This window comes from Apostichopus japonicus, chromosome 23 (assembly GCF_037975245.1).
Source record: "Apostichopus japonicus isolate 1M-3 chromosome 23, ASM3797524v1, whole genome shotgun sequence".
Lineage (NCBI taxonomy): Eukaryota > Metazoa > Echinodermata > Holothuroidea > Aspidochirotida > Stichopodidae > Apostichopus > Apostichopus japonicus.
The window spans coordinates 14,405,763-14,430,775 of NC_092583.1; the positions used below are offsets into that span (position 1 = coordinate 14,405,763).

The window sequence follows — 25,013 nt, forward strand, 5'->3', positions numbered from 1 at the left end:
TATATATATATATATATATATATATATATATATATATATATATATATATATATATATATATATATTACTGTTATTACTCTTTACGAGAAGTGCTATAGCCTCAGGTAGAAAATTAATATGAGTTCAGTCAATCAAGGAAATATATTTTATTACATACTTTCCATTACATGCAAGACTTTTCAAGTTTTCATATCGAAGTTATAAACGGTGACATGATGTTGACGTCAGCACTATTAAGTTCTTCATCAAACAATTACCTTCGCAAAGTTTGAATTGGAGCCAAACTGTCAGTACCGTATATTATTTTATATGTGATGGAAAGCAGAGGGGTTTGAATGAACACATAAAAAGAGTCGGTCCATAATGATTTCTGAAAATTGATCTAAATTGCTCCAACTGAACGTAAGAAATGGCAAAAGCCAGAAAGATATCGTTACTTCATGAACATCCATTCAAACAATTAACAAACAACCTTTAAGCTAACAGAAGATAATTAGTTTTCTTGAAACGGACTTGTTTTCGCATTACTATATAGAGTCGACGATGGAATCAACTCTCTTTGGTCACTATTTTCTCGGTGACCTGAGACATTCATTTCTTTCTATAGCTGATGAAACAATTCAAATGGAACGGTTTTGTATTGCCTGACATTATAACTGGCTCTCATTTCGACGAGGTGTCTTCCCGCTGCACGGTTATCTTGTTATGATGTATTATACCATGTGATTATACGATATGTATGCTTGCATCAAGGTTTGTATACATTTGATTAGACTTCTCTAGTTAAGTGTTAATAACTGGTTTCATGCGGCTCATTTTTATACCTAATGCGAGTAAAAAAATAGCTCTAGAAACTATACTAATTACAGCCCTCCAAGAAAAGCGTGGGCCGTCGAAATAGACATTCTCATTGACAGGGGTTGACGAAGCGAAAAAGAAGAATAATGCAAAAATTTCCCTTCATAATCTTCTTTCTGCTGATTTCATCAAGTTGAGCCACAACTTGATTGGAAACGCAGTCAGCGCTATGTCATCAGACTTCTCCTTTGACTGCGACCAGTCTTTCATCTAAATCTTAAAACATGATAATAAGTATTTTGGAGAATTTATCTCATTGTTCGTGTTCTCAATAAACACACTTATTTCTATAATAACTGAAATATCCTCCAAGTCACTATACCGACCTCAAGATAAAAATACGAAACTGTTTGTGGAATGCATTTACACATACTCCAATGCTTCCACAGGTATCCTGGGTGACGCTTGGAAAAAAGGTCGTGTTGATTTTCCCCTTTTCTTACATATGGGTCATACGCATTGGTTATTCCTCCCTGAACCCCACTCATTCCCCAGAAGTAGTCATTGGCGAGTGTGGTAGCACATTTTTTGCACGAAAGTGACCTGTTTCTATAAATTTGAATGTGGTGTGTACTTTTCATTCTATATCACCATACAACCTTGCTTCTTCTCTTCGCCCGACCTGTTTTCATTCCACCACCCCTTTCATCACACCCTCCGTCTCCCTCTCCCCCTCCCTCCCCTGCCCGCACTACCTACCTACCTACCTACCTACCTACCTACCTTACCCTGGTAATAACAACTGCCTACACTAACGACAATTACTGATCCCTTGCATAATTTGCATATCCATCTGCTACCGCGGAAACTCTCAAACATGCATGCACACAAGGATGAAACGTGGTAACATGTCAACAGCTGACAATTTGCAACAGACACGGGGAAAATCTGCAGTTTAAATGATTAAATCTTTCCCAAAGACAACCTGAGCCAAGTAATATATCTCTACAAGTATGTAGTTTTGTATTAATATCCCCTGACATGTGACAGATATGTGTTAATGGTAACATGAAACTTGAATCTTCGATAAAAGTGTTTTATCGTGTACACACTGTATATGAGTGAACTATTTATGGTACTAATATTCTATTTACGGTCAGTCCAGCCTACCCAAGCAGCGCAATGACGTCACATTGCGTCATCTCCACGCATGAGCGATACCTTTTTACTGGCTCTCCAAGAACGAGCGTGACGAGAGGCTTATCAAGTGTTAATATGAAGTGTGGTCGTGCATTTGTAAGATTGAATCACCATGAGTCACTTAATACACCTCGTCAGCACTTATGATCTACTCCGTGAAATTAGCTTTTACGTTTTTTTTATTTTATTTTTTAATTTCAAGGGTCGTCACGTTCGACAGATGATAAGTAGAGACTAAAAATGAGAATATGACAATTTGGGGTATAGATGTTACAACTTGAAGAAAATGAACAGAGAAAATTACACACACACACACAGTCACACACATAGCTCCATGGGACGATAGATAATGATAGGGCTTTGACCAACTTCACCCTAACAATCATTCACGTGTCATATTCTATAGTGTGTTTACCATGTTTTCATATTTTGAACACGCCTGACCTTTGACCCCACCAAAAATGACCTTTGACTTTTTTTTCAATGTAGTACTCAATAACTGTAATCAGCAAGTCATGATATTTGATGTAGCGTCTATGCTTGCGTCCTTGCAAACAGCTAGTATGTAACGCGCGCAGGCACGAAGCAGTGTAGAGGGCAGACATATTAGGTTACGGCGCTATTCAAATATCTCTGGTTGAGGCTGCGTAATAATTGTGTAAGGAATTCTCGGTTGGGACCGGGCGGGGGGCAACAATTCAATCAATGGCAGCTTACTGTGTATTGTGGTGAGGCCTTATGAGCCAATTTTTTTCAAAGCGAGCGTAGTCAGTCAAACATGAAGCCGTTAACATAAAAATCGAGTATTAGAGAGTTTTGAGGTTATGCTGAATAATATAAACTGTCTTTGATCCCTGCCTTTGTTATTCCTTTAAAAAGAGGGACACATTTTTCGTGTCATGTAGCTTATTAAGCATTTCTGTGTGTGTGGTGTGGGGTCCCAGCCTGGTTATGGGCCTATGTGAGTGGAAGGGTATAGTGTCCAGAATCAGTGGCGGCGGAACCGGGGGGGGGGCTTGGGGGGGCTCAGCCCCCCCCAATGAAAAAGTTGAGGGGGCAAATGCATGATAAGCCCCCCCCCCAATATTTACCAAGACTCCGAAACGTGCATCTGCCCATTTTTCAATGCATACTTGTCGATCTGTCCGATGCACACGTATACTATATAGGTGTAATAATTTTAGTAATTGCTGGGGGACCCTGGTCCCTCGGCCTGTCCCCTGGCTATAGACCACATTGTCACCCCAACCGCGTCTGGCACGCCCCGTGAAAAGTGGAAGCAGCGAGTGTGAGTACCGGTAAGCGTAACACAACTTCGTCTTAGGCCAATGACTTGCCTCATTTCAGCCAGTTCTCCAACATCCCCTTACTTAGTGGTGGAGCGTCCATATATACCCCCTCCTGACGGACTCAAATGGACTGCTGGCGCCCTTTTCAGCTTTTCACTACTTTTAACTTATTCGCGATTATTGACTATTTTATGGCGCTCTCATATACCTATTGACATTTGTCATATTCTGTTGGTGTAATTTTCCAACAAAATGGCGACGACACCTATTTATTCTCCGTTTATCTGCAAATTAGCAAGGCCCGGAATCTAGGGAGTAACTTTACTCAAAAATTTTCTGTACGCTCCGCGCCAACCTGTGGTGGCGCTCCGCTTAGATAGTGTCGAAAGCGCCCCTACAGACCATTCTTGCCCCCCTGACCAATACCCCTAGCTCCGCCACTGCCCTTACTACACTCAAAAACGTCTTTTGCGAGTACACTACGAGTAATAGCTACTCTCTGAAAACACCATCGAATATACAAATTACAATGTTTTTACAGACTTTTACGTGCAATCTGAGAAATTGCAGGCTTGAGACCCATATTTAAGGGCCAGGTATTCGCAGCATAAAACACTCGGGAAGTGCCGTTTCCGGCCATCTGGGGGTGTGAAAATACCCTAAATTTTCTTGTACGCTCCGCGCCAACCGATGGTGGCGCTCCGCTTAGATAGTCTCCACACGTTAGCCCCCCAATAATTTTTCCGTTCCGCCGCGCCTGTCCAGAATGAACGAGAACAAGCACATTCAATTTCCCTCTTATAGTACCTTCAATTAAAAACGGAATCAGTAACACAGAAATGATTGAAGGATGGTAATTGACTTTGGATCCAATTCATGGCTAAGTGTTACTAGGACGGTCAACACAGAGGGATGTGTTAGTATTTCTGATTGGTACTCTTAGCGAAAGAGAAATGTTTAACAGAGAATGATTACTGCCAACTAAGGGCTTAAATTCGATGTTCGCTTCCAGATCTATAGTCAATAAATTGATTTGCCCTTTCAAACTTGTTTATAACTTTCCAGTAAGTTTCCTGTTCATGTTTTGCTTGGGCAATACCAAACGTCTGACTTTGCTTTTATGGAAAGCAGTTGGTTGCGTTTTATAATAATTAAAGGTTAACTTGGATACCCCCAAAAAAATCGATGTTGAAATGTTGTAGAATGTTAAAAAAATACCATTAATAATTCAGGCTGTATTTTTAAACACTTGTAATTTTTGAGAAATGACGCTATAGACAGCTAAGGTTCATCATCAATGAAGGTGACTGCATTATGTGTTCTTACACACACAGACTAGTTGGTCAGTTTCTCAGGTGCAACTTCTATAGACTCAAATGACATGTTTACAACGTCAAGGACAAATGGTGTTCAATTCCATCCAAGAGTGCTCTACTGTTAATACGAACTCAAGAAAGAACATGTTTTTTTTATCTGAGTTATTATAACTCACTGAACCATGGGATAACATTAACATTAAGGCCTGAACTGAGGAGTTGACGTCATGATCAATTCAGCCTTAAAGGAGCATTCCAGAGTAGTTAAGCATATTTTTAAAGGTAAACCAGAATGTAAAAATACATTGTGGTTTCGATGATGTAACATGAGCAGTTTTTTTTCATGAATCTGACGTTATGTATAGTAAGGGTGTACATGTTTACAAGGGTTTCACGATTTGACCTCTGATGATCCCAAATGACCTCCACCAAAAACAATAGGCTTCTTTTACACAATGTGTTACTTCTATACGCTAACTATGAAGTTGGTCTGACCTTCCCTTCTCACACACACACACACATATGACATCATGAATGCAAAGGTTACGATTATCATCGAAACCAATAACCAGAACAGCCAGAGAAACATTCTTTTGTTTTCTGTAACATTTCAAGACTACAATTCTGACTTAAGTCATCCTTAAACATTACAGATACATATTCCAACTCCCGCCCCACCCCCCCCCCCCTCTACAGATTCACCCAGGCATAGCAAGGCCAATTATATTGGCATCGCAGGTGGCTGTTACATTGCCACACAACCAGCTGCTTTAAAGTTAAATGAAAAAATTCCTGCATGTTTCGGGTATAAGCAAGACAGAAAGACGACAAACAATATCAAAATTAATTGCATTTGCATATTGTATTAATAGGTATAACTGTTTCTACAAATAGAAAACTTGTGTCAACTTTAAAAAGCATCAAACTTTATAGAGACAGATATAAATGATAAATCAATTATAACAGATGCATGATCATTACATTCATATGGAAAGGTGCACCTTAAGAAGAAAATACATATATACTGTACCTAACATGAAACCATTCATCATTCACATGAACTAAATCCATATTTGTTATTACCAATTGATATTTAATATCAATTTTAAACAAGGATAAATAATAATTAAAAGTGGGAAGCTATTTCTTCACAAAACGTGGTTCATTGTTGAATCAGGTGTATTTTCGTGGACAATTATAATGTCATTTCCTCCCGTTGAGGTTGTAAAGGCTCAGTTTAGGATTTACATTTCCATTTCCACTCCAAGAATTGTCCTCCAGCTCCACCCCCACCCCCCCCCCCCACATACCCCTCTCTCCCACATCCACCCTCTCACAAAACAAGCAATCTCCTGAATATCAAATTACGAATTATTGACCCTCTCTTACCTCCCCTAAATGACTTTGCACTTTTACCTCCCCTAAATGACTTTGCACATTTTAAACAGAAGAAAAACTCAAATTTGTCATAAATGAAACTAATAACAAACTGATGAGGACTAATTCCCAAAAGATATTGTGCATCTGCAACCTCACTGACTGACGAATAGGGCTGCTGCTGGTAGACACAGTTCCCAGTTGGCTTATTTATAAGATCCAGGAAGAACAGATATATGCCTTTCATAGTGTTAAGTGTAAGTTTTCAAAGAATTGTTGTATACAGACAAATGGATGAATTCAAGAAGGAAGAAAACACACATGATCAAGGTGGGAAATAGATTACACTTCACAGTATTTCTATAACATAGAAATACTGTGAAGTAGAACTTTAAACCATCTTATCTCCCAAGGGAATATGGCGCAAGAAGTGATTGATTCATGACTTTATGAAATTTTAATAACGGCTTGTCCATTTAAATATCATACTTGAACGAATGCTTGACACTTGTCTGTATTGTATCATTCAAAGTAACATTCCCATTTTTATATGAATTTGGGAAGAGGGGTGGGGGGGGGGAGGAGTGAAAAATATATAAAATGAATGTGACATCTTCCTTAGTCACAAACATTATACATGTACTGTATCAAAGTCAAACTTAAAGGTACATTCAGCTTTCAAAATCACACTAAGATGAAAACACAACACTGACATTGAATCAAACAAAAACGACAGTAAAGTTTCTTTAATGCTGGGAAGCATTCATGGTTTCACTCAGCCACACTGATCACATTCAACAAGAACATTTCTTTCAATATTCAAACTGTAGGAATCTTGCAAAAATCAATTAAAAGGCAGGTGCATGTTGCAGTATCCGACTATAACATCTATATCTTGTGGTGCCACAAAAAAAAGAGGGAAAATGGTTTCCTTTTGCCTCAAGATAAAAGAATTTTTCATTTGATTGATTTCTTTACCCTTTAAACTATCACCAGTAAGATATTCACATATTAAACCATGATCAGGGGTGGACAGGGCATGGATTTGAGGGCCACAGCAACATTTTGTACCCAAAGCATGGTGACAACAATGAGGGAATGGGGGATGCACCTATTTCTGTGACAACAATGAAAATATTACACTATATTAGACATAAAAGATCAGAATGTTCCAAAATTCATAAATTGCTCATCTGTTATGTTGCAAACATCCAATCAAGAAGGTCATATATTTTTTATACATATTTCTTGTATTTTTTCACTCCATGCAATAAGGTTCCACAAGATTTTGAAAACCCTTTTGCAGGCTGTTGCATATTAACCAGGGGTAGGGAGAGTAGATGAGGGAATAGTCATAAATTTTAAGAATTTTAAATTATCAACAAGATCTTCTACTGGGTTGCCTTACCATAGGACCATGTCAGAACTAACACCCTAATCCAACCATTTCCTGAATAACCTGAATAACACCGGGATCACAATGAACCTGAACCCTTCCCGACACTCCTAAGAGTTATACCAGTGGATCCCGACTGTTTTGGAACCACCCTCTTCCCTTGCCTATACCCCTCCCTGTCCTACATATTTAAAACAGCCATTAAACAAGGTTTGAAGATGGCTCATTTTGATTTCCTCACGTACAGTAGTAATGTTTAAGTTGTTAGTGAAGAAGTACCTACACCACCGTACCTTACAACATGTTACATAGTGGTTGGTAAAAAATCAAATCAATGTCATGATTGCACTTTTCTTTATCCTTTATTCAACTAAATATAGAATCTTGACTGTTAATTCACCAGTTATATGTCTCCATATTTGCAGTTTTATTTCTGAATTCGGACAAAATACAGACAGACCTGAACCAATCAATCTTCTGTACCATCAGATTCTAAAAGTACCTCTTCTGTCTGACAGCAGTAGTGCTATTAACCCCTCCAAACAATAGCAAATTATCCCCCGGGGGGGGGGATAATTCCTTCCCAGGTTGGGAGCCACACAAAGGTTTCGTAGAGCAGTACAATCTATTGTTAGTTTTAAAGTTTGTGGTGTGTAAACGCAGGTACAGACACAGCGGGTGACAGTGTCACACGTTTGTGTCACCGTGTCACCACGACAGTCACACATTTCTGGAAATGCAATTCTGATCTTTAAGTATCAGTAACTGAATCGTATGCATACGAATCTACATTCACAACGCACATGAAGGTGTGAGCTCGAGTCCCCAAAGCTGAACAAGTTAGTGTATCATGAAATATGAAATATACCGGCCGGTTCAGTCATACTTTTTATTTTTATGGCCCTGATCCTTTCAACAAACAAACACACCTGTCATTTGACAATTACTACCTAACGATATGTTGCTACTCAATGGCTGGTGAAAGGGTCGTGTTACTCATGTCTGATATCACAGAACATCCTTAATGGTAGACACAAAATGGGTATATAAGACATCCATATTAGTCATTTAGTATAGACAAGAAGCCTTTATTGTCTATAGACACTCAAACAATGTTTCAGTAATATGATTGTGATGTTGTTTTTAGCCAAATGCAGTCGATATGAGCTTCTTAAAAAAAAATCATCCACCTGATTTTCTTCGATTTAAGCCAATCAGACCCAAGTGTAGCAGCACCTTGATAAAGTTGACTACATGCAAAGCATAAATAAATGTAATATGTAATGTGAAACATAGGTCATAAATGATGGCTAAAGTAACTGGAAGAATTGGTGGGAATGATACAAGATAGCCATTGTCTACCTCCTAAATCACCCATCAAAGCAACGGTTCAGTTTGAAAACCGTGGTCAATAACCTTTGTTCATGCTTGACTCCACGTAACAGCTCATAGCTTCTACTTTAAGGGTGTGTTCACTTCATTGGGCTTGAATAGAAGTTATATTCCTCTTTTATCAGTGTTTTGGTGCCGTTACGGTACTTCTATTTACCTAGTACAAATCTTTCACCGAAACTGTCACACACATGTGCAATGGACAAGTTTCAAACAATTTAACATTGAAGCGGGTACAGGGTGCTCATGAAATGGAGAGTCTTACAGTATGTTTTTAAGTGATTCAAGCTTTTTTATGCCTCTCTCTAAATTCAAAATAGGGATCTGTGCAGGAGAACTTTCCAATAAAGTAAAGCACTTTAACATCATGTCTATGTTGTCAGTAGTTTTTAACACCAGAGTAGCTTTCAGCAGAAAGTCATCAATTAAAGCCTTAGGGAAAGCTCCTTTAATTGTGAACAATGTTTTGGTAATAAAATCAAAATTCAGAAGGTTTCCACAGGTTCAGCACTTACAAACGTTATGTTCTTACAGGACTTTTCCATTACTGGATCATCAAATGTAACACTTTATAAGACTCATGATTCAGTCTAGAGGTCCAAAGAGTATCTTTTGACAGAAATAATAGTCAATAATGACAGCCTCTGTTTAAAACTGTTTTTAACAGCTCTAGAGATTGATGAAAACAAAGTTCAACATTGTTTGTTAACATTACCTAGCTTGAAATATTCCTAATATTAATCCTTAAGGATTTCCTCTAAATTTTTCCACAACTATAGTAAACCCCTATCTGATGTTTACAGTCAGAAGAAGACCTGTGCAAGTTGAACTGTCGCAGCCTTCCACTTCTCGTTCAATGAGGGCTTTGAGAAGGTTCGACCGTGCAATCCAAAGTGTTCGACATCACGTATCTGACATCTAAAAGCATGGCAAGTAGCCAGATATGATTCAAAAGAATCAATTATCAAAACGAGATATTGAACAACAAAAAGACCAAGGAAAAAATAAAATAGAAGAGAGATAGAGAGGCAGATTCTTGATATGCCTGGAAGTTGAAAACATTCCACAAAATTGGAACTGTGTTAGATGAGCCGAACAAACGACAAAGCTAGTTACATTGGAATCATTTCTTTTTGGACAGAAATACGGAAGGGGCTAAAGCTGCTGAAACTGACCGCCGGAATCGAAATGTTATGATCTTTAATCGGTCTAGCAACTTTTCAAACTGCAAATTATATTTATTTCATCAAGTCAGGTACCTCTAATGGTTCAGCTAACAAATTTAAATGTCTTTTCATCATTTCAGTGGTTTTAGTAGCATACTGTGCTTTTAAATATTGCACTATAACAATGATAAATGTCTCAATATTGCAACTTCAGTACAATCAACACAATGACACACATGAAATTTTTGCCCAGAAAATTTGCAGAGTGGAGAATCTTGCATAACTGATGGCATTTTGAACCATAACTTTAGTAAACAAGGTAAAGATTCTCCATTATGTCTGTAGGGGTTTGCTGCTTTGTAATGTACTGTTGTTGTAAACAAAGCTGCACTGTCTGTTTCTTGAGCATTGTAATTAGAACTGCCACTGAAAAACTATGTTGACTTGTATAGATTTTGCAATTGTCTATCATGTAAACCAAGATCAGGGAATCCTTTTAACTTTTGAATAAATTAAATTTAACTGTCTGTCCATCTGTGTCCCTGAACGTGTTCTAGTTTGTTTTGTTTCAGTTAGCCTCTGAAGAAGATCCTGCTAGGATAGAAACATCAGGCCCTCTAATTTAACCTATGAAAAAGTTGTTGGAATTCATCTTCAAATTGTGAGCACACTAATTGCTGGTGGGCATAGGCAGGACTTACATCCACGACACAATTATTACATTGCTGACAGTCAACAGTACAGATTTATTTGAAAGTTCAGAGAACGGTGAACACTTTAAAATTGTAAATTTGTAAATTATAGTTTGTTTGTTTATCAATTTGGTGGTTTCAAACAATCATTCACATCAGATCCATGATTTATCTAAAGATCAATCGCAAGTTTAAATGGGTATCGTAGGAGGCCTACACACAATTAGGACGACACTTGGCATATACACACCCTACAGGCACAGAATCAATCTCCCTTGTAAAAAAAAAGAGCAGTCGGATGGCTAAGCTGAGAGTGAGGCTTTTTTATTTGTAGGAATTACAGCTCTAACAGAAAGTTAATCACAATTGTCTAAATCAAGATCAGGTATGAATTGAGATGGATGAATGAACCAGTTGGGAGAAGGGGCAGGGGGGGGGGGGGATATTGGTAATTTGGCATGTATTTAACAAAACAAGCTGCTGTTTTCAGGATTCGTCATTGAAAATATGGCAAACAAGAGGAAATTTAAATAAAAAAATGGTATTGTGTTTTTGCCCCAAAAGATGATTACTCTAAAAGCATAAGACTTGAACTACTACATATCGACTGAACTGGAGTGTTCTCTCTCACAAATTGCAAGTAACCGCTCACATTGTAGAGACTTGCACTGATTTTATTACTTAATTTCCACACTTACTTAAGTTCCTTGCAGGGTATGCAGTTATAAATCACTCATACCCATGTAAAATTTAATGTTTTGATACTAGATATGCTTGATACTAGAATCTTTGTACATTGTGGCTCATGAAGTGGAATAGAAGGGGCTAAATAAAGAAGACATACCCAAAAAAATTACAATCTTTCATGAAAATCTCTCGCTTTAGCACCTTTGGGAATCAAACGGCTAAGATCAAATTAAAGGTTTATATATCATTTACCTCAAAAACAAGAGGCTATTTAGTCTTAAGTGCATTTCTACACATGAAGCACCTTTCAGTACAACACTGTGCAGCGTTTATTAGCAAGCCTGTACTTATCGAAATGATGGATGCCATGATATTTACCCACCTAAAGTGATTCTGAACATAAGCAATGCTTTTAAAATCAATTTTTTGGTACTTTCTTCTTTAGATTCTTTAACATAATGTACAAGATATTACCCAAAGATGATAACCACTTTTAAGGCAGAACAAAATAGTGCTGTCCATGTAGTGTACAGCACAGGTGGCAAAAGAGTCTTGCACTACAATAGTTTCCACACAATGTACTTCACAGGTGTAAACAGAGTCTTGCAAGACAGCACTTTACACGTAGTGTAAATCACAGGTGGTAAAAGAGTCTTGCTTAACAGTAGTGTCCACACAGTCTATATCACAGGTGTCATAAGAGTCTTCCACTACAATAATGTCCACACAGTGTACTTTGCAGGTGTAAACAGAGTCTTGCATGACAGCACTGTCCAGGTAGTGTACATCACAGGTGGCAAAAGAGTCTTGCTTAACAGTAGTGTCCACACAGTCCATATCACAGGTGTCATAAGAGTCTTACACTACAATACTGTCTACACAATGTACTTCACAGGTGTAAAAGGAGTCTTGTACAACAGCACTGTCCACGTAGTGTACATCACAGGTGGCAAAAGAGTCTTGCTGAACAGTAGTGTCCACACAGTCTATATCACAGGTGTCATAAGAGTCTTCCACTACAATAGAGTCCACACAATGTACTTCACAGGTGTAAAGGAGTCTTGTACAACAGCACTGTCCACATAGTGTACATCACAGGTGGCAAAAGAGTCTTGCTGAACAGTAGTGTCCACACAGTGTATATCGCAAGTGTCATAAGAGTCTTCCACTACAATAGTGTCCACACAGTGTACATCACAGGTGTAAACAGCCTCGCACGACAGCAATGTCCACACAGTCTACATCACAGGTGGCAAAAGAGTCTTATTTAAAAGTAGCGTCCACACAATGTATATCACTGGTGTCATAAGAGTCTTACACTACAGTAGTGTCCCCACAGTGTACTACATCTCATACAAGCCTTACAAACATTTATATCCATTCATACTCCACCAGTGCCTGACCTTGCATCAGCCTGGTGGCTACATTTTAGTCTGAGTATACAGTGCACTGCTCACAATGAATTCATGCTATCTACCTCTCTTGGCCTTTATACGAGGATCCTGCTGACCACCTACGCCCCTCTCTCTACCCCTCCCATTGCTAGGCTTGCCTGCTATGTTCCAGTTGGGATTTGGAAAGGCGCCTCCTTGAAAATCTTGTCCCATCAAAGGCGGAGGTGGCTGAGTGTACTGATTCCCGGCTGGAAAGTTGTGTCTCGCACCTGTCATACAGAAACAGTAAAATGAGTCGAACACTGAGTCGAACAAAGCCAAAAGAAAGATTGGAAAGCATATACAGCGTTGGCGTAGCACAGAGCAACCTGCCCCCACCCCCCCCCCCCCACATGGTGCAGCAATGGAACTGGTCCCCCAAGGAAGGTCTACATTCAACCAAGCACAGGCATGGATTGGACTTGGGTGAGAAGTTTGTTTTTAATTGTTGGCACCTCTAGATGCCCAGATATGGTACACTCTCAGGCTTTCTCTGTTGAGGAATGGGTTTTATATGAATCCCTATTTCTGTGGGTATCGGAAGAGAACTTTAAGCACTCTATTGGACCATATTTAGAACATCAGAAATGATTCTCTTCTGCCGATTGGTGGTCATAATTTCCCATCCCTAACACAGGGCCCTAGCAGCAATGGCCTAGTTGCACGACTGATATACAGTAGAAATGCATCTCTCTGTTAGGGATCAATTGTGCATCTCTAAAACTATATTAAATGGACTTATGGCAAGTACAAAGGCATACCAAAGAATGCTGTGAGATTACAGAATTAATCTAAATCTTGTTCGGTTGCATTTCGATTGTGCCTAGCAACTACCCTTTAAACTCACCATTGCTCCCATTGAGTGGGTTGGTATGTCCCGTGGCTCTCCCCTCTGAACTTTGACCTTGTTGTTGAGGTGGAACATTAGGGTTGCTGGCAAGAAAATTCTGTGAAGGAAAACAATTTAAATGCTGATGTACTATCATTTCAAACACAGTGGCAAAAATGAGTCATTTTCATAAATACAAGGGATGGGTTGGGGTGGGGTGGGGTAGGGTGTGGAAGTGGGGTAGAGGGAAGGGGCAGCAAATGTTTCAATGAGATTAGGAGTACTTGTTTATTGCATTTATTGCTTTAGGTGCTTACATACATGGGCATGGAGATTTGGAGCGGGGGGGGGGGTGAGGGGGTGCAGCTTCTTGCTTCCCTTCCTACCCTCTAGTCCCTCTTCCTCTAGCTATGATGCTGTTTAAAAAAATACTAGCGAGTAAAAATTAACAGGTCTTATGTACAGCAAATAGTAGTTTTGCAGAACACATTCTGCTTAATTTCCATACATGTTTCCCAAAGGGGTTTGCAAGCAAAATTCCTCACAAGTTTTAACTATTCTTTGTCAAAAAAAGCATGGTTCTGTTCTTTAGTGTCTTTTATATCAAATTACTTCAGAGAATAAGTCAATTGTATTTAAAGATATAATGCTCCGCCCAATAGTGTCAGAACAGATCCTAATTTGAAAAAGGTTTGTTCACACTAGAGTACCTGACACTACAGTACCTACAGTACCTGAAGAATGTTCAAGGAAACACATAAATGTTTAAGATAAACAACAAAACCTAAAGATTTGGCAAATCCTCTACATAACTTTTAACTACCCAAATTTCCTTTTGCAGTTTTTAATTTCCTATCCTTTCTTTGCTTATATTTACTAAAAACAAAAATTGACATCACTCCTGTTCACAAGAAGTCATATTGCACACTGCAAATATCTTCAACATGTTCTTGACATTTTTGGTACCACTCTCTGTCCCACCCCCCCAACCCCCCCCCCCCCGCCTTTTTTTCAACTCCTACTGTCGCCCTAGTGTCACTCAATTAAAGAGCCAAATGTTCTGTATAAACAATATCGTATAATTTCTCTTCGCCCCATATTTTTTGGAATTCACAAAATGCAATTTGCTGTTAATTACTCCTCTACCCTTATTCGTATAGTAAGATAGCATTATGTGTATATATGCTAAGCAGGTTTTAAGAGCCAGCAATGCATTGAAATTTGCTGTGAAAAGCAACCTACCTTTTTATAGTTTGACACCTGCAGGGACATACCTAGACTTCTTTTCTTTGGAGGGGGAGGGGGGGGGGCTATCTAGGAAGCAAGCAGAACCTATTTTCTAAACAACAAAATTCTGACCATTTTTTGAGGGGCCATAGAATTACAAAGGCATACACAAATGTTGAGTTATTTCACTTGACTGGTACTTGTTACGTTATGTTACAATAGATACCTGTTGCTTCATTGGAGCAAGGAAATCCTGATTTGCATCGCTCATGTTAGGAAACTCGGAGAAAACAAAACAAAATCTGTGAAGCAAAGAATTTAAAAAAAGAAGACAATTACAAAAGAAAGCCTGGAAAAGACTAAATGTAGAAAATCTCCTTAAAGAAAGTTGGGAGAAACTGAGAGATGCTAACAAGTTCTATAAAATGTTGTATATAACTTTGGAGACTTAGTTTAATAGTTTAGCTAGTATTATCTCTAGGAAACTTACGGTAGTGTTTTATGCATAGAAGTACATGTATGCAAATACAATTTGACAGAGTTTATCTCTTAGACATTTAATTGTCACAGCTGCTGCTGTACATGATCACCTATAGCCAAACTATTTCAACAAAGTTAACCAAATTTTCCACACTAACAAAGAGATCACGTAGATATTCAGAAATTTGAAGAAAGAAATTGATTTCCCGTTCAGATTGATTTCTGACAAATAACAGCTTTAAAAATTTTTCCACAGAGCTGCTAACACAAACATTTATCGAAACTATTATGATACTGTCTGATGATTAACTACTGAACACAAAGCTAAGAAGAATGTAACCTTTATGTTTTTCGTTTTTGTTGTTACTTTACAAGATTGCAAGTATTCAGAGAACTGTAACACAATACATTAGTCCTAGCAAAGGCCTAATGTGTATACAGGAAACCTTTATCAGACATGGACTCTTAAGCTTACGCTGTCATTTATTTCGTGAAATCAAAAGTGCTTTCGTTGTCCAGTAACGTCCATGATGGAAAACAGTTAAACAACTTCTTAACCAAAGGTTTGTAACATCATTTGTGTCAGGTACTGATATTCTGATAAACTGACCGTGCCTTGACGTGAGCTTTGATTAGCCCTTAATTGAGTCTCTCCCAAAAGTGTCGAACAGAGTGCATTTTTGAGTCGCAAAATCCAAATTCTAGCGGCTAATGGCCGGTTGGATATTAATCAAGACCAGAATCTACTTACTCTCCTATCTTGAATAATTTTCCAGCAGAACCGCTGTACAAGGTAAGGCAGCCTCTGTAGACCGACGCATACCTAAATAGGGTAAGAAAAAGAAATTAGTATAAAGCTTTGAACATTTATGCAACATGTGCAATAAAAACGTGGATTCGTGCCCTATTGAGCTAAGGTATGGTGAATTTTTCATCCCAAGAGAAATCCAATCTTCCTAATGGTGAAAAATTCTAAAAATGAGCCAGAAAATTGTAAATTGGATCTGTAGCCAACCCACAAGATGTGCAAGTTACAAGCCATTCGACTTTCCCCACATGAACAGTTTATGTTGCCGATTAGCATAATAACATAACAGCCTTCCTGGTTGTTATTATCAATATATACAAACACTGTACATTTTATACTTCTTCCTTATTCTGAGATTATTAGTTTCTTTAACCAGGTATCTTGGTCAATGCTGCTGAATGTCAGAGATTGCAAAAGTGGAAAATGCAATTGCAGTAGGTGTCTAAAGCAGTTACCTGAAATTTATGAAAAATAGTGTGTCAAAGTTTTTCAAACTCATACTATCCCCTTAAGCCCTATGGCTGTAAAGATTTCACACTCTGTCAACTGTCTGTCGACTTTTGACCTTAATAAAATACCTTATTTTTCGCCATAGATAGTATGATATGTGTCAAAATTTGACTTATTGAGATATCGAGATGTATTTTTGCGCAAACAACTTTACAATAGTTGAGATATAAAAGCATTGAATAATTCATTTTGACCTCAAATGACCTTTCAACCTTGCCACAAACAATTATGGGCAAGCCACTGGCTTTGACCACTTTTCACTTCAAATAACCTTTGACCTCCATCAACTTAACTGTTGATTTGAGTTGTCATAAGGCTAATTTCTATGAAGCATACCTGTATGTAAAAAGTTCTGTTAAGTTATGATTCTTGAGATATCTTTACAGGAAACTTCAATCACATTTTGACAGATCTTGCTGACTTCGAATAACCTTTGATCACACCAAATGAGAAAACAAAAGGAACCATGTACTCCTTTGGGCCTTGTTTGTATGGGCAAGCCACAAGCAAAGTATCACACGCATACTGTACATGTTCACAGTTCTTTCCTTAAGATCTTCTTTAAGCCAGAGTAGCACACACAAACATGTGTATGAGACTACTGCAAGTTACCAAGAATCAAAGACTCCTCTTTTCTGGCACTGTATCTGACAGCTTAGAAAAGCATCTGCAGCAAAGTTAATGACATCCTTAAAAAACAAATCATTGCTTCTGCTTTCAAGGTTCCTGTTATTTCATTTTTGGAATTGCTTTAAACTTGAAGATATATTTGACATTGATCATTTTCAAAACATGGTTCATGCCTCTGTTTTGATTATTTGATTCTCACTAGATGTATAGCTACCGGCTAATCAGTCTTCACAATGCCTGTTAACATGTTACATACATTGGTTGTATGTGTTGCTACATCATGAGAAGTTAGTTATCTAAATAGCAGCTCCCTGGTTCACTTAAATGAATCAATACATTGCTATCATAATCAATTTCTTCATGATTACTACTCGAAAAGGCCCTAAAACTATCACTAACAGATGACACAATTCTATTTCTAATGTCATACATGAAGTAAAGCCTACAAGGCAGTGATCCTTCTGTTTTTCTCTGCCATTCATATGGTACAATATGCCTGAAGCAGTCAATGCAAATATCAAGTATACTGCTTAGAAGGGTATCTGTATGAACTATATTCATGGACTTAATGACAGAAAACATGTAAAAACTATTCAAAGTAATGTAAATGTCAAGGATTAGTTTAAATTTTTTAAATTTTTAAGCTGACCCTTTCTGAAGTCTGATGATGTCTCCTGCTTGTAAGGATTGACCAAGGGCATCCCATACTGAAAGGTTGATGGAAGCAGTTTTGTCTGCTACTTTGACCGTCCATACTGTATGACCCTCCTTGGTTTTGGATGCAGATCCTGAAAATAGAGATGAAAAAAACTTGTTTTCTTACATAATATGAAAGATATTGGCCTGTATAATGGTCTGTCTCATTGGGCATAATTTTCAAGTAGCCTGATATGTACAACAAAATTTCTGCCACATTGTAGTTGTATGTCACCTACCTGATTCGAAATTGTTGAAGCTAAGGATAATTTACATGCAGAGTGCGATTGGCCTTGCGCAGCTGCTAAGCTCTGTGTTGATTCCTACATCTTAAAGAGCCGAGGAACTTCATCGGAGGGAGTAAGTGTAGTAGGTGAACCTCGTGTAAGCATATACCAGAGGCTCACTTAAGTGGTGCAATTAATTTAACCAAATCCAACATAAGAAATTGCCATCTACACCACAATATTTCATTACTTTTACTCCACCAAATAAATCCCAACCACTTCAGGTTTAGGTTTCCACACGACATTTTCAAAAGCCTCGGTGTTACTGTTGGTTGGCTTTGCCAAGATTGCGACTGCAAAACAATGTATAGGCTAGTGCTAAGCATAATACAGCTTCATACTAGGTTACACCACTGGCAAGAACATTTATCAAATAGCACAATGCAGTTCCTTATCCTCTGGAATTATCACAAATTGCATGAACTTACCGTGTGCATTGCAATAAATTTCTTAGCCAAAGTGATCGTGCGATCGTACCAATGTTACTTACCAAACCAACTTCCGCGTTGTAGCGTACGCCTGTACTTACTGGGCGCTCATACAAAGGACCATGCACACAAACATACTTACGTTCATATTGGCAATGTAAAAATACCCGGGGGAGGGAGTTTGCCAGATATACCACCTTCTTACCTATTTCTAACACAATAAAGACCATGTGTAAATTCTTCATTCCCGGTCTAAGATCCTTGATGTACACACTTTGTTTGCCATCGTTCGCCATATTTTTCAATGGATATTGATTTCGTCTACTGTTCTACGTTTTAAGGGCCTTCTAAGCATCAGTTAGATGTAATTATGCCCTAACTGACATGTTAAAACCGTGCTTAGAACAGCCTTTATACTGCAGTATAGAACTACAGGCTATGTGCTTGAGTTATATACAGAAGACTGCCAGAGACTACATGCATGACACATTTCTCGTCGGGGTTCAACGATTTATGGCAATTTTTCCCATAATTCGAGGACCCATCGTTTATCAATCGTAAAATCGGTACGTTAGTATATATGTCTTCTTCTGAATGACTTATCTCGGAGAAAATTGATGGCTGAAAAATTGAAAATACATCGATGTTATTTCTGTCTGCCTTCTGTGCCTTGAGCTTGACACAACACTGAAACGACTCTGTAAGAATTCACGAATCGCACGACCAGATAGATATTCGTTAACATGCTAGGTAATCGCTACATTAAATGCTAGAGCGATATAAGGGCTTTTGCGTCAGTGCGCAAAGAGCTCCAACTTATACAGAGTGAAAGGGAGGGACTGGACCGCGGATCAATAATTACCTACATACTGTTCTTGTCCATTTGACCGCTGACACACTGTTAAACGTCTCCATCTTGTCATGATATGACGGGACCAAATGATTTTGTGTGGCACCTTCGCCGCTGTAACTTGGCATCTGTTGTGGGGACAGTTCTATGCTCACGTCCACTGCGCATGTAATGAAACGCGCCAAAGGCGATATCCTTGAACTCAGCGCGATAACGCACGTGTCCCATAAAGATCAGCGCATAAGTTTTGAAAATAACTACATGATCGTATAGTCTAGCTATTGATTTGGCTTTTTGTATTAAATATCTTTATACTAATCATGTTCCAAGGATATAATTATGATTAACACTTTTAACAATACAGCATTAGGATTAATTACAACGACATCATCCTCAGCCACGGAGAGGAATGCTTCAAAATTAAAAGATGACGGATTTCTTACAAAATGTTGGGACTTTCTCTTAAAGGAGATTCTAGCAGAAGTTGCCTGGATCGAATCACGTGGTATCTCCATGTGGCTCTTCAATGACCACCTCCTGTTTATCCTTGCCAGTTTGATCATACTGCTAACAACTGTCGCCATCCTTATCGGCAAAGCAATTACAAGAAGGTTTGCATAATTTATATTTAGTGTTACTTTAGGCCTTGTGAAACGGTTCATAAAGCAGTGCACATCATCTGCTTCACCTTCTTCTCATCATCATTCTCCTAGTTTTCATCATCAATCGTCATCACCACCATTATCATCACCACCACCACCAACGTCATCGATACCAACAACATCATCATAACTACCACCACCGTCGTCGTCGTCAACATCATCATCATCATCATCATCATCATCATCATCATCATCATCATCATCATCATCATCATCATCATCATCATCATCATCATCATCATCATCATCATCATCATCATCATCATCATCATCATCATCATCATCATCATCATCATCATCATCATCATCATCATCATCATCATCATCATCATCATCATCACCATCATCATTCTCCTTCGCTCTCTTTGTAGGAGAAAGAGAAAACTCCGGGAACTTATGGCTGTGACGTCAGACGATTACATATGGTACCGACCCTTTCGAGGGGAACCACTTACAAGGTAACGTGAAATTTTAAGTCCACATTTTCCTTCAATAGAGCTAAATTGAGTATCCAGCAGAAAATCTCTATAGGTTAAATCATAATAACACTTCCAATAGGCCCACCAGAATTTTACCTTTCCGAACCCGGAATGTCACCACCACTTTGGTTTCAACATTCATATTCAGGTTTGTCATTCACAACGTTCATTTTACGTTGAGTGTAAAACTCGGTTAGAATAGTTACCAATGCAGTATCTCTGATGTAAGGCCTGTATTTAACCATTTATTTATGATAATTCAATACGAAAAGTCAGGTACGTGTTTGATTTCATTTAAGGAAAACAGCACTTTCCCCCGACCTACCGAAGTTAGTACCAGTCATCACTACCTCCAAATCGTCTGTTCGTTTGATACCAACTACCACGACAGAAAGTTCTCTCCAGCCGGCTGCGGGGTAAGTCCATTTTATCGATATATTTTTGATATATCTACAAACAAAAATCTATTATTGATCGAGATATAGCATATATTTATCTCTTAATTCTGCAACCTGAAAGTTTAAATTCCATCGATTAAGATTTCTTCTAATATTCTACAATTCGTGACCAATCACAGACCAGATCGAACGTTTCGTTCCTGCTCTGGCGTCATCATCTACGTTTCCTCCCGATAGAGGCCAATTCTAAGATTGTCTTAAATTACGGTTATTAAACGAATTAGTCATTTTTCATCTTAAACGACCCATGTTTAGTCATTTGTTGACAAATCACGTGCTTGATGTTTTCAAAATTCTAATTACATCGGGTACTTGAAATTATAGCGCAGGTGGTCATGTTTCAACATCACCTGTAGGTACTAAAAAGATCGACTAAAGAAAAATAAATACTTCAGACTGAGTTGAGAAGACAACATTCGGTGGTGACGAGATTCCTTATTAGAACTAAGACCAGCAGCCAAGTTATTCAAAGACCTAATGCCACCCCCCCCCCAAAAAAAAATGCTTTTCTTAATGATTGTAGCTTTGTGTTTTTCTACAGACGTATCGAAGTTTGCACTCAAAATGTCCCAAAGTATTTGACACCAACATATGAACGTATCTCGTCCGATATATCGATACCGTACACACCGACTGTTGAGTTATTGAGTATAGATCAATCCGGTTCACCGTCAAAGAAAAGACGACCAGAAGCTTCAGCAAGTTCACCGGCAATCATGAGTGGACTGTGGCGCAAATTGGAGGAAACATTGAGATCGAAGAAGATCAAAAGGTATTACTCTTTATATGTTGTTCAAATATTGGATAACTTACTTTCAATCTAACTTAAATTCAATAGAAAAGCAGAGGAAGAAAACGTAGGATTATGTACAATGCGTATTTGACCGCGCATTCTGTATTAAAATATTTCTTATTGTATGTCAAGATCGTTTGGACACTTGGACTGGGAAACTTCTCCCCCCCCCCCCCGTCCCATCCGACCGCATTGTCCTCCAATCTCTCCTCCTTGACACCCTTCGCGCCCTCCCGTGCAACCCATTCTTGATCATTAATTACACATGATGTACCAATCTCTTAGCCTGTTTCATTCCTTCATTTTTTGTATTTCAGTGACGTCGAGTTGCCATCCAATACTAGGCAATCTAAATCGGAAGAAGAAATTATTCAGTGCAGCCATGACAAGGTTTACCAAGACTCCTGGAGGAAGAAACATATCTGTCATGACTGTTTATCGACAGGATGCGATCACAAGGAGAAACAGGCAGTCACACGGTGAGTCATCTAAAACATGCAATGCATTATGGGTCGGTTACTATGGACATTTTGCATATTTTAATATAATGATAAAACAATGTTACATGCACAAATTAATCAAAAAGTTAATTTGGGAAATAACACTGTCGCCCATTTACCCCTATCCATTATATTTGATGTCCTGGTTTAGATATAGAAATATGATTTAACTGATCATCATTTTTTTTAATTAAGTAATGCACATATGCACTGTGTGTTAAACTGGCACTTAACATATCCATTTGCCCTTCTATCAGTACTTACTTAAACGGGTCACGTGACAGTCTCGGGTTCGAAGATGTTGACCTGGAAGAGCACCAATGGCCGTCGTACATGTATCCGTCTAGACAAAAATTTGACGATGACGTCATACCGACTTCGTTCAAGTCAACGACACCTCTGAAAATACCGAGGCTATCAACATTTCCAACGCAGTATAGAAATCGTCAAGTCCCTCATGTCACCAGCCAGGCTCCGATTGATTCTAGCTCGAGGTAAGTTACGCCATGGAGCTATAAACAGCTCCATGATTACGCGTAGGCCTAAACCCACCCAGTTGCCTGACCAGCAGGAGGGTGCATGTGAGAGGAGGAAAGAGGCAGGGGAGAGGGGAGTTCGCATTCGTCGAAATTCAGTCTGTTCGGTATAACTACACCATGCCTGCAAGTACTTAGTCAATATAGCAGTAAGCTCACGCCTGACGACGAAGGGTGGATGCGTGGACGCAGCACCGGGCATCGGAATCAATTAGTGTCCCGGGCAAATATGAGAGAAAGGAATATGGTATTATCATTTTCATAATATAGGGGGCTACTAAAGAAACAATTTCCCTCCGGTCCCGAACTGCATTTCGACTCTATACGCGAATAAGCTTCTATGTTGCTAGCATATTTCATGGTGGGACATTTTCTCAGTCAAAGAGCTGATCTTAAGTAAATAGTACATTGTACTTATTTTGTAGATTCATGAGCAACTCTGTATGAATCTCTATTTGAACACATACAATATTAAATGTGGATCGTTTACTTAGGTACCGTAGAATTTAATTTTTCTGCATCTTTACTTCTGCATCGTTCTAAGATCTTGTTTCTCTTCTCCTTTCCATGCTTGCAGTGATGATTCTACAGATACGCTGGCAGAAGGTGAAACTTGGAACATTCGACGATAGTATGTTCAGAACTAATTGAGTTCAATATCCTTTACCCTGGTATTCAAAGTGGGGTGGGGGGGGGGGGGTCGCGACCATTGACAGGGCGGTAAAAAGATTTGGAGATTTACTGAATGTCCCAAAGTTGCTTGTTTTGACCAGCCCCCCATTTTGCAACTAAGCATCCTTAACCAAATACATCTTTTCTCAAAGCGGAAGAGATATAGGAATGGGGAAGGGATAGACCTACCTCTTCCCGGCAGTAGACTCCTGCCCAGGCCACTACAACCGCCACTGGCCTTGAGGATGAGATGCATGATGAAGGTGAAAATGGGGGTGAAGAGGGGGCAAAGCTTTCAGAAACAGTAGCGCTTTATGATACATTCATGAGAGGAAGAGAGGATGAGAGGGGATGGGGTGTTACTTGTTGAGTCAGGGAGTACAATTTGCAACAACAACGGGGGAGAGATACACTAATCGCCTTTAAGAAATTTTGTTGACAAATTATGCAAAATGGCTTATACGTGGTTCATTTCTTCGCTAGGATTATCACGGCGTAGAATGCTAATTCTTAGTTTTAAAAGGATACTTTAGAGCTTAAAAAGGCCAATTAAGCTTGCTGTAATCGAATCCGATTTAATTATACTTATATGCTTTGTTCCGCTTCTTATTTTGCAAGTAAGGAGGATTATAATTACTACACGTATACGCGACGATCGACCGCATTAAAAAATAATGGAAGACATCGTTAATCAAACTAGCGGCTGTTTTTAGTCTAATTGGGCGTTCTCTGGTATAATTTTTCATATTATTTACTACTATACTTCATCGTGTCAAGTTTATAATCTTTGCATATATGTATGACTTTTTATTCTTCGTTTGGTTCAATCTTGATGATATTGAAGAAATATATACCATAACATAATTAAGTTCGAGCGCCGTCTTCTCATTTCTGAAATTAAGGGCGAAAGTAGGAGGAATTGCTTCATGAGTAATGAAACGACGCGTTGAATTCATCATTAATACTCCGATAAGGACAGATTACTTAAAATATTATTTTCACGATAAAAATATCTGCTAGAAATTTGCTTCATAACATTGAGAGGGAGGGGGAGGGGGTGTTGGGAGGGAGTCGTTTAGTCGATGGACCTTTTCACACTCAGTGGGGAAGAACCAGACCACTTCTTCATACCAGGGACGTCCTCAGGCACGGATCCAAGGGTGTGGGGTGCCCCCCCCCTCGCCCATTTAACATCAAGTATTCATTAGAACAAACTTGCGTTTAGACCCAATTTCATTGTCTAAACTGTTAATTCTTTCTAAAGGGAGGACCCTCAGAGTCCCATCCACCCCCTCTATATGCAAGTCGACTTTAACGACCACAGTCATTTATAAAATCCTGGATACGCCCTGTGGTATTTCATGCCGCTACCTATATGTAAGTTTAGGGGTTAGTCGGGAATTTAGAATCCGCCCCCCCCCC

General features: G+C 38.7%; 2 protein-coding genes across 3 annotated transcripts; one reads left to right on the top strand and one right to left on the bottom strand.

Moving 5' to 3' along the window:
- Positions 1-6,795: 6,795 nt before the first annotated feature.
- LOC139964627 (SOSS complex subunit B1-A-like) lies at positions 6,796-19,644 on the bottom strand. 2 transcript variants are annotated; one of them, XM_071966384.1, is made up of 6 exons: positions 19,504-19,644; positions 17,880-18,018; positions 16,034-16,105; positions 15,029-15,104; positions 13,594-13,693; positions 6,796-12,976 (listed from the first exon to the last, which is right to left on the bottom strand). In XM_071966384.1, the coding sequence occupies exons 1-6, from the start codon at positions 19,562-19,564 to the stop codon at positions 12,783-12,785; spliced, it is 642 nt and encodes a 213-aa protein (XP_071822485.1). In that variant the 5' UTR covers positions 19,565-19,644; the 3' UTR covers positions 6,796-12,782. The 2 variants fall into 2 exon arrangements, with proteins under 2 accessions (XP_071822485.1, XP_071822484.1); XM_071966383.1 differs by lacking the exon at positions 19,504-19,644 and adding an exon at positions 18,847-19,346.
- Positions 19,645-19,737: 93 nt separating this feature from the next.
- LOC139964626 (uncharacterized) lies at positions 19,738-24,437 on the top strand. Its single transcript, XM_071966381.1, has 8 exons — positions 19,738-20,102; positions 20,525-20,611; positions 20,932-21,048; positions 21,632-21,862; positions 22,201-22,362; positions 22,641-22,877; positions 23,497-23,575; positions 23,730-24,437. The coding sequence occupies exons 1-7, from the start codon at positions 19,831-19,833 to the stop codon at positions 23,549-23,551; spliced, it is 1,161 nt and encodes a 386-aa protein (XP_071822482.1). The 5' UTR covers positions 19,738-19,830; the 3' UTR covers positions 23,552-23,575; positions 23,730-24,437.
- The last annotated feature ends 576 nt before the right edge of the window (positions 24,438-25,013 follow it).